At 52.0% G+C, this 10,685-nt stretch overlaps 2 protein-coding genes across 3 annotated transcripts; both read left to right on the plus strand.

The window, feature by feature from the left end:
* The first annotated feature begins 3,251 nt into the window (after positions 1-3,251).
* LOC123068740 (uncharacterized) lies at positions 3,252-6,153 on the plus strand. 2 transcript variants are annotated; one of them, XM_044491366.1, is made up of 6 exons: positions 3,252-3,489; positions 3,606-3,717; positions 3,831-4,066; positions 4,151-4,222; positions 4,463-4,551; positions 5,080-6,153. In XM_044491366.1, the coding sequence occupies exons 2-6, from the start codon at positions 3,694-3,696 to the stop codon at positions 5,634-5,636; spliced, it is 978 nt and encodes a 325-aa protein (XP_044347301.1). In that variant the 5' UTR covers positions 3,252-3,489; positions 3,606-3,693; the 3' UTR covers positions 5,637-6,153. The 2 variants fall into 2 exon arrangements, with proteins under 2 accessions (XP_044347301.1, XP_044347302.1); XM_044491367.1 differs by having other exon boundaries at positions 3,255-3,489; positions 3,624-3,717.
* A 2,064-nt stretch (positions 6,154-8,217) lies between these two features.
* On the plus strand, positions 8,218-8,836 carry LOC123064869 (uncharacterized). The gene has a single exon (XM_044488272.1). The coding sequence runs from the start codon at positions 8,218-8,220 to the stop codon at positions 8,791-8,793; it is 576 nt and encodes a 191-aa protein (XP_044344207.1). The 3' UTR covers positions 8,794-8,836.
* Positions 8,837-10,685: the final 1,849 nt, after the last annotated feature.

The raw sequence follows: 10,685 nt of genomic DNA on the forward strand, positions 1-10,685 counted from the left end.
TAAAGGCTCACTTCCAAGTGACTGGCGCGTGGGGCCGGGCAATCCCGTCAAATCCTACTACAGTTGCGTGCGTAGCAAACGTGGCGAAAAAGGCGGCGCGGTGATCGAGGCGTCGCTGCTTATCCGGGTCCCCCTTTTTCGGCGCCCTTCTGTTCTGCGCACCCCTGAAATTTCGTATCCCGCGGAATCCGGGATCTCCCGCAGGCAATCGCGCCCGAGATCTCGCACTCCTGCACGACACTCGACGCATGAAGTCACCAATTCAGTCGACTAATCACTGAATGGATCACGGCAACCGAGTCGACCGCGAAGTACCAACGCAGGCGTTCAGTCTAACAGAAAGCACCCGCGGAGACACAAAACACAGGACAGGTCCAACGTTGTCTTACTTTCCTCTCACACCTTAATCCATTCAGGGGCTACTGACAAGGATACAGACCAGGGGTAGGGTCATAGGCTCGACCCGTACACCCTACCCAAGGTTAATTCCTGGAAGATGAAAAGACTAAGAGTCAACAGAAGAGCTCTAGCTTCATATGTCGAGTGAAATCCACTCGACGGTAACATCACTCGACGGTCGTTACCTACCGTCACTCGACCACAAGGAAGATCACTCGACCATATTGAAGACTAGTAGTCAGGAGAACACGCAACGGCCAGATATTTACTCCCTCGTCTTCAATAGCATTAAGACTACTTACTACTGGCGTTACCAGTAACGCTCCTACTTATGCACATTAGTTCCCTTGTAATGGAGGCGGGTTGGGGTCCTGGCGCACTCTATATAAGCCACCCCTCCCCTCTGGCACAAGGGTTCGCACTCTTTGTAACACAACACACATAATCCAATCGACCGCCTCCGGGCACCGAGACGTAGGGCTGTTACTTCCTCAGACAAGGGCCTGGACTCGTAAATCTCCTGTGTACACCTTTACCATAGCTAAGATCTTGCCTCTCCATACCTACCCCCCTTTTCTAGTGTCAGGCTTAGAACCACGACATCTAGGACAGCCAGAGCAAGGGGGTCCCGGAACGGCCCAGAGATGACCACCACGAGCTTGTTGAGCGCGAGGGTGATGTCTCCGCTACGAGTGCCATAATCGTAACTGACCGCATCGGGGAACACCACCAAGAACTGGTTAGCCGTCAGTAGGGTAACCTGCCAGTCCCAGGTGCAGTGATAGAGATGGTTGAGCTTGGCCTCAATCATCTCCGAGGACGCCACCCCATCCTTCACGGAGACTATAGCAAGGATCGAGGGGGTGGGCGGAGGAAGGTCCGGGACCTCGATGTGGAAGTAGCCGAGGCCCTCGATCCTATGCCCGTACATCATCAGCTCCTCCGAGACCGGGCGGAGGATGGTCCGGGTCCGAGCACACAAAGCAGCACTGGGGGCGAGTGCACGCAACCTGGGAGTGTCCAGTAAGGCCACAGTTGAAGCACTTGACGAGGTCGGCTGCGAGGTCATTAGACAGGATGGCGGTCGAGGCGGAAGCAGCCGGATTGTGAGAAGGAGTCGCGGCCATGGCCGGGCCATTGCCACGGCCCAAGCCCCTCTTCTTCTTGCGCTTGGGCCCGGCCTTTGCCCCGGCCAGCTCCGGCGGCGCCTAGAGGGAAGCTGGGGGTGGTGCGAGGGGGCTGGTAGCGGCACGACTCAGAGGTGGCAGCAGGGGGCGGTCGCGGGCCGGAGAGCGGGAGCGTCCATCGCGCGCTGGCGAGCGGCCACCATCCCGGTGTTGGGGAGGAGACGGGGAGCGGCGACGCTGTGTTCTCCACTCGGGAGCGGGCTCGGGCGAGCGGGACCGGGAATGGTCCTGATAGTCAGCCCTGGACGGAGAACGACGCGACGGGGAGCGATGGTCTGAGCGAGGGGGCGAGCGGCGGTCGGAGCGGGGAGGGGAACGCCGGCCGTCGCGGGACGAGAGTTGCCGGCGGAGGTCTGCCTCTTGGCGGCGGCTTCGGGAGAAGGCCGGAGATCAGCGTGACAGTCGTCCGCCCGACGCTTGGGGCGCGAGGCCTCGTCACCCCAGTCGCGCGGCATGGTTGCCGGCGGGGAAGGTGCGAGAGGGCGGGCAGGAGGGGCGGCGGTGCCGAGGAGAGCGGGATGAGTGGCCGTTAGGGTTGCAGACGAGGGAGCCGGGGGAGACTGCGGGGTTGGGTGCCTGGGCAGCCCAGCGGGGAGCCAAATGGCTGGGCGACCCGAATGGGCCGGCCCACTAGCGGATCCGGGAGGGGGGCCAGGACAGAGGGGGCAGCCCGCAGAGGAGGGGGGGAGCCCATGACGTGTTCGGCCCATGCGGTCACGACCCAGCCAGCGAGGCAGGGGGATGGGCGCGAGGGTTTCCCCTGTCGCCGCCATCCCCGCGTGGCAGGCGCCGGAGCCATCGGGGGAACGGGCCACGAACGTCGGGGAGCTCGAATGGGCGACATGCGAAGCGCAGAGGATCCGAAGGTCGCGATGAAAGGCCGAAATGGCGAGGAGCGCCGGAGGGGGGGAGAGCACGCCTGGGGAGCATCCGGGCGACGAGGTGTCCCCATAGGCACGACGGTAGGGGGCGCAGCCGCCGCGAGGCGCCAAGACATGCGCGCCAGCCCCTGGTTGGACCGCCCCGCGACACCCCACGCCGGAGCGCGGCGGCGGCGAGCGGTTTGGGGTCCCAAAGCGGCGGCTTTCCTGGGCGTCAATGGCGAGGCCACCGCAGCGGGCAGACGAGCGCGTGGGGGAGCACCGGAGCAACGGAACCACGACAATGGTATGGAATCCGCCCGGGATACGGCCGGCCGAGGCAGGGGATCCCGACGCACAACCGGACGGCTGGCCGCCACATCGGCCAACTCCGCGACGTCCGCCCAGCGGAACGCCGGAGACGGTGAGGAGGGCCGAGAGGGGGAGGGGGCGGCGACGGCCGAGGACGACGGGGAGGGGGGGAGCCGTGGGGGAGGCCTCCGGCGGCGGGGAGGACGACGGCGTAGCCGCGGGCTCCGGGTTGCCAGGGACGTTAGAGGAGCTCATAGCACTCATCTTCCATTTTTATTGTTTTTCACACATAATGCAAATGATCCTTATTTTTAACAACAGTTTACTCTGTATCCCCTACTTCTATGTTCTCTGATTCTTTTAATCAAAAGTTCTCTTTTTTTGAAACAAGGGTTTCAATAGTTGAGTCCACGTAATATACGGGGTACAAACTATATAAATCTGGTGTACATCGTGCCCGTAAATTGTTCATCTGACGGTCGGGTAGGAAGATAGGTATCCTCTGCCCGGCTCTCCCCTCCCGGTTTCAATCCTGTCTCTCTGAAGACTACTCCCAAATTCTCAACTGCTGCTGCTGCTGCTGCTGCCGCCGCTCCTTCCTCCTCCTCCTCCTTCTCGGCGATTCCTCTCCGCAATTCCTCCCCCCTCTTCGTCGGCGCCGGCGCGGACGACGGGGCACAGCCGAGAACCCAGGCTGCCAGGACCAGCGGCCACTCCAAGCTTGCTTCTTGGTAAGGGAAGGAACCCTAGCTTGCTTCGCCGATTGATTGATTCGGTTCGATTCGCCAGGAAGTTCCTTGCTCGTCTCATCCTCCGCTCAGTTCATAATTCGATTCGATTTGAGTAGGTGCTTCTTCTACTTCAGCGCAGCGCGAGATCCATCTGAGCCGAGGTGAGCTTAGCTGCCCCCATTGGACTGAACTTCAGGGGGAGATATGGACAATACTCAATTCGCCATGGTAATTCCCATTTACACAAGTTGCGCAGAGAAATCTAATTATGTTTCTACCTGCTGTGTGTGATAGAGTATCCTTACCTACATGCTTTTTTTTCTTTGCTTCCGGTGGAGCAGATTGAGGAGCTGGCCTCGCTCATCAAGGACAACCTCTACAGCAAGCACCTCGTCCTCTCCACCGAGGAGACACTCGTCACTCTGCTGCAGCAACAGTACCACGATGGCGACGATGACGAGGAACATGACCGCGCCGTGACCGAAACGCGTCACAGGGCAGCTATGAATACCATAGAGCTCCAGCCCACCAGCTCCTACAACCGCCTCCTTTTGCATCGTCTCGCCGACATATATGGGTATAAAAAACCTCCCTGACATGCTAGAGTCACTGCAGCGACCGCTCCGTTGCTAACTTCTATCTGCTTTTGTGTCGCTGCTAGGTTCGCTCACGAATCTGTTGGCGAGGGCGAGGATCGACATTTGGTTCTCCAGCGCTGCCCTGAGACAGCAATGTATGTCGCCGGGCTCCCTTCTTGAAACCTTTCTTGTCTGGCTCGATTCAGCAACGTTGTACATGTCTACACCATGCCAAAATAGTACTAGTGTGTTTCAAGCAGGGTGTCTCACTACCAGTACCAATGTTATCCTTTTCCCTCCTATATATTTAACTCGCTGCACATTGGTGGTTGGCTAAATTCAGAGCTGTTATTATGTTTGCCCTGTTTTGAATCTAGTTATGTTATATGTTTCAGCCCTCCCGTCCTTGTCAGCGATGTGTTGTGGAATTATGACGACAGCGATGGTCCTTCAGCCTCTCTTATGCTAGCGAGAAATGAGACAGGTGAGTCATTCTTCATGTGTTTATTGTTCTATCATGTAATGACCAGGCAGACGCTTGTTTGAAACAAATAGTTTGAGGCTACTTCCTGAGAAGAAAAGCGGGCTTTACTTAGGAAGTAAAGAGTGGCCGGTCCTTTGCTATGGTCAAATAGTCAAATCTATTCATAGCGTTACCTTCAGAAACTCTAAACACATCATTAGCAAAAAGATTTTCCCTACATGTATGAATATGATCTCTCATCTCACGCAATCCTCTGTCTTACAAGTTTATGCTTACTGCGTTTGAAATTTGTGAAGATATTCGAGGGTAGGACTGATCAATGCAAAGCTTCTAGCAGTTCCAGTTTATTTTTCAGCTCTTGCACAGTGTAGCTTGTGACCTGCATTTAGCTATTTTGGGTCAGCCCTCCTGCTGGCCACTAGCTGTACATAACTTGTTTTCCTTCATTAAGTAATTAGGCAGACCTCATGCATGTCTGTTTAAAACACTAGCTTGTAGTAATTGCTATTTGATACTACCTTCTAACAGATCTTCAGAGAACTCATGAACCAGAAGATGTCCAAGACGCTATTTCTCTTGAAAGCTTGCATCTGAAAACTGATACACTAGTTTCGAAGCCTTTGCCGCAGTTGGTGCCACCTTCAGCAGCATCGCTTAAGGAGAGGGAAGCTGCTTATCGGGCTGCTCGTGAGCGAATCTTCTCTTCACATGAAGCCAAGGGAAACGACACATCAGCAGCAAAATCTAGGCATGTTCCTGCTGTTGCTCAACGGATGATCGCACACGCACTTGGTAAGAGAGTTGAAGATCCAACAGAGAGAGCTGCCTTGGAGACAGTCAAAGGGAAGGAACAGCTGGTAAATGGACGAACTAGTCCCACGAGTAAAGAAGCAGTTAAACACAACTCAAGCTCACCTGGTGGTGGTCCGCATCGGAACCCATCTACTCGAAGCCGTCCTACACCTACTGCTAGCGCCGAGACGCTGAAGAAAGAGCAGACTGGAGCGGCTAAAAGGATGTTTGCACATGCGTTGCGGCTCCCCGGTGTTGAAATACCCAATGGCGCAGCACGAAAACCCAAGTAAGAAGGGCTAGCTGGAGATGAATGAAATTCCGAGAATGCATGGGCCTTGGGGTTGCCTTGACTGCCGTGCCCCGCGCGATGGAGCTGGAAGCCCTTGCGGTGCCAGCCTGCTCTTATGGAGTGCCACTTGTGATGGATGTTAGAAGCAGATGAAAGGGTTGGCTGTTGAAGTCAGTCGGTGTGAGACAATGCACCGTAACCTTTTTTTGCCTCCCTTGACTAGAGTTGATTCGAAGAAAACCCGAGGGCGCGCGGCGAGAAGGCTGAATCCAGAGTGGCCGTTCCCTGTTACGTAGAATTGTGCTAGTAAGTACGTACGTAGTAGCGTTGGTTGCTTGCCAACAGAAAGAAATGTTCTTGTTAGCGCCTACCCCATTCTAGCAAGTGTTTTTGGCTCTTCAACCTTCTGTGTCGTTCGTAGCTTATATATAACCACTTAGTGTATTGCACTATCTCAGTTTGGTTTTGAAGGGCTTGGTTCCCAAACAAAGTTTTATGGTTGGTCCGTTGGTGCATGATATTCATTCTGAAATCCTCTACGGCACACAGTAACATCATGTTGGCATCTTCTGCTGCAACACCTGCGTTCAGATTATTGGCGATCGCGATTGAGACAATTGCATATTTTTGAAAGGATAGCTTTTTTTTTTTTGAAATGTGAAAAAGATAGACTTGATTGTATGAAGTCTTACTTTTCAATTGAATGTCACCGACCCATCACATGGAGTTTGACGCCGTCTGCAGATTAGTCAACAAAATAATATTGTGTTGGACATGGATCTAAGCTTAGGATAAAGCAAGTAGTGATGCTTAAAGCCTAACTCTCATATGTAATAGGCAAGTGCCCACATCAATCAGCACACACATCAAAACGTGGAGTAATGTGCAATGTAACAGTAGCCTTTAAACTTTCTTTTTGAGGGAAACAGTAGCCTTTAAACTTATACAGGGGACCATGCTTTCTTGAGGGGCGGAGCTAGGATTTGGGCATATGGGGGCCAAGACAAGCTAATGAAAGAGATCGAGTGCGAAAACATAACTATGCATTGGGGGGGGGGGGGGGGGGGGGGGCAAGACAAGCTAATGAAAGAAATCGAGTGTGAAAACATAACTATCATAATATTCCACTTCACGTTATGAAAACACCACTAAATTTGTATTAACTTTTTCTTAATATAAAACAAAAACCTTACTAGCTTAAATTTGCCTCTATGATCGCCGATAAAATCAAAACATGTACTAGTAGTTTGATCAAAATAGATCTTAGTTGCTAATCACCCCCATTTTACTTCGAGAACTTAAAGCAACATTCTTAAAAAAGGAATTCATCTTTATGGTGTTTAGCGGTGCTTTTCTCTTCATACCTGCTAAACTACAATTCCTAGAATTAGAACCAAAAGAAAATATCTGATTAACATATTTGGCATGTAGAAGACCAAAATTGAGAGAGATTTGTAGCAGTAATAGGTAGTTCAAACCTTAGCTAGTGCAGCCAAAAAGCGAATGTTTACCTCTTCAAAGTACACAATAAGGTGTCGCAAAAAAAGTACACAATAACGAAAATAGATTATTTTTTTAAATACACAATAATTGTCTATTGATAGTTATTATATTTTTATATGGAAAAATTTATGTGTCACAGAACTAAACGGGGAATTTGGAAAACAACAACAACAACAGCAAAACCTTTAGTCCCAAACAAGTTGGGGTAGGCTAGAGGTGAAACTCATAAGATCTCGTGACAACTCATGGTTCGGCACATAGATAGCAAACTTCCACGCACCTCTGTTCATAGCTAGTTCTTTGGTGATACTCCAATCCTTCAGGAATTTGGAAAATAAAACAAAACCCGATAAATAACGCATCCGGGCGTCACAGGTGTCACAGGTGTCACAGGTGTCGTGCACAGCGTCCCTACCCAAGGGCGCGCAGGTGCATACACCCATCTTGAACTCCTCCACCGGATAAGAAAAAATGTGTTATTTTTGTTATATTAGGAAAATTTTGATTGTTATTTAATATGTGCACCGGATTAGCGATTTGTTATTGAGGAAAATCAGATTTTGTTTTCAAAGGTTATGAATTTTTTTCTTATGCTTGTCTTTTAGGGAGGCGATCTCACATATATGGTGCGATATCTGAATTTTTAATTACTTATTATATATGTGATTGAATTGAATCAGAACTTACCAAAGCAAGCATGAAACAAGATCTCTCTCTTAATGGGATTTGGTTTTTAATGGAAGGTAGAGTGGTGGGTGGTGATGCGAAAATAAACCAGATCAAATATATGGTGATAGTTGAGGCGGAAAAAAAATCTGTGGAAGGGAAGCTATCGACTCCCTTTTACGAGTAGGGATTTATGTAGAATATATTGATAAATTAATGCAAAATATGCAGAATCTTAATGTTTTAATACCATATATACTCATCACTTTTCATGCGCATACAATGCATGCTGGACCACATCATTCATTAAATCAAATCAACTAATGCTACAAAAATAGTGCCAACGGTGTGTATATATACTTGCACTAGTAAAGAAACATCTCCCCAGGAAGAGAGTGAAGCACACGCTCTCTATGACTATGTCAAAGATCATTCTCCTCCTCCTCGTCGCACCCCTTCGCATGGCCGCCGCAAGGTCGGATTGTCTCCCCGGGGGGCAGCACATGGAGGCGTCTTTTGCCTGTAGCATGATGTGGTTGTCGAAGCCGCAACAAGATCTATGCATCCGCATCATGATCTGGGGCGGCATCGACATGTCCGTGTCGCACAAGGAGGAGGAAACCGGGTACGTGACCCTTGCCGCCTGGTTCGCCGTGGAATCCTTCGACGTCACACGGATCGCCGCGAGGAACCAGCTCAGCCATAACACATCGCTCTCCGGACAGGAGAGGCACGCCTACGAGGGGTGCATGAAGGACTACGCGCTAGCGGGCAGACACATCACCCGCGTCGCCAACGAGATGCTACCCAGCTGCCGCTTCACGGACCTCAGCTACGAGTACAACCGTGCGCTAAATAGCATAGTTACTTGTATGAATCGGCTGTCGGCGCTGACTCAGGTGAACACGCCGTTGTACCCCATGGTGTTGGCCGACCAGGACAAAGCAGTGCTGGCGTACCATCTTGCTACTTTGATAGGTGTATTGTGATAGATCAAGAGGCGGTACGTACGCCAAAGAGCAAACGATAAAAGAGACATTGGGTGCGCCGCTACATAGCTTTACATGTGTGATGTATTGTCAGAGTTGGATCCAAGATTTGGTGCCGGGTTAGGCTAATCTATCTATCTATTAAGTTACTAAGCTTCCTCAAATTCGAGGCTACTGATGTGTCATAGTATTAGGGCATTCCAATGACAACCCGCAAAAATTCTTCCGCATCCGTCCGCGGACAGGGGACCAGTTCATGAACATGGATGCGGGAGACAGTCATCCATTTTCACAACAACTCGAACCAACCGGACAAAATTCGTGCAAATAAGGCCGGAATTCATATAAACATAATGGATTTCATATAAAAATGGCGGATTTTCATATAAACATAATGAATTTCATTGCATTTACATCAAAGTGGTCCTAGTCCAGCTCTGGAATGTAATTAATACCTAATCTAAATCGCCGTCCGGAATCCCTTTGTCTTCCTCGTGTCCGGCAGCCCGATTACCGAACTGCCAGGAGCCCCGGGGGTATGTGCTTCAGCACAAAGGACGGCTCGCTTCCCCACCACTCATCGGGGTGGAACCCCTGGCCGATGCTTCAGCGGGAGGGGAAGGCGGCGTCTTCACTTTCGTGGAGCCCATGTGGGATCGACGGAAGTCCTCGCAAGAGAAGAACCGAGCAAGACGACATATTCTATGTACGCCGGCGTCGCCTACGCGGTGGCCTTCATGGGACCCAAGCGGCGGCGGACTCCATGTTCTACTTCTCCTTGCTGATGGCGGCGGACACTGAGGTGGCGGTTACCAACTCTTCGCTCTCCACGCATCCGGCTTCTGTCTCTGCCTGCATGGAGCGGTCGCTGGTACGGGGGGCGCGACATTGTCGACGGTAGCGATGACGCCCGTGCCGCCATGCTCCCGTTGTGCCGGCGTGGAGCAACTTGTCACTCCTCATAGGGTGGGCCTGGAGCGGCGAGTTGCTGAACCACACGGCGGCTTGGGGCGGCAACTTGCTTCGTCGGGTCAAGAGCGGGAGGTGGAGCAGCTAGCTGCCACGCTCGTATCTAGCGGGCTCGGCAGACCACCCACCCGGCTTGTATACAGGAGAACTGTTCTTCAGAAGCCATCGAAAGAACGGTGAATGAGGAGATGGGGGGAGCGACAGAGGGGTATGGTTCTTGCCCGGCGTCTGGCCTCGTTTAAATAGAGGCCAGATGGGAGGAGCTCGACCGACATTGCGTTTAATGTCGGCCCACTCATGAACGAACATGTGGCCAGGGGAGGTTTCTCGGCTTCCACACGGGGTTAATGGAGGCATATGAATGCGGCGAGGAGGCCTGTTCAGCCGGGCGTGCAGCGGACGACACCCTCGATCGACGAGCCGCTTCAATGGTGGAGGCAGTGAGAGGTCACGTATGCCTTGAGCCGCCTTCAATGCGGAACGACGCGCTCTACAGCGACATGAATGTGGGCAGTTGGCACCGGGTGGGATGTCTGCGTTGGAAGGGGAGGGTTTTTGGTGGGCCAGGGCGGTCAGAAGCGGGCTTGGGATTGGTCCAAACTCTCGCAAACCTTCCCCACTTTTGTCTTCGGATTGTGGGAGAAATCACATCCGAACCGTCGTGCACACCGATATAGTCCGGACAACGTGGTCCGGAGGGTTATGTGAGGTTTGCTGGTCGGCTTTGGAGATGCCCTTAAGAGTCGGTTGTGTGCTCGGTTATGAGGGTTTGTTTTGCTGAGTGGCTGTATATGTGCCTACAATAGCGCCACATGGCAAAAACACGCGGTTTCAAATCAGCCCATCACACATCACCGAGGTGTCGAGGAGAAGGAATATTTGCTTGAGATCACTAATTAGTGAGTTAATTGCACGTAAGTACC

The sequence above is a fragment of the Triticum aestivum genome, chromosome 3B, assembly GCF_018294505.1.
Source record: "Triticum aestivum cultivar Chinese Spring chromosome 3B, IWGSC CS RefSeq v2.1, whole genome shotgun sequence".
In the NCBI taxonomy this organism is placed as follows: Eukaryota; Viridiplantae; Streptophyta; class Magnoliopsida; order Poales; family Poaceae; genus Triticum; species Triticum aestivum.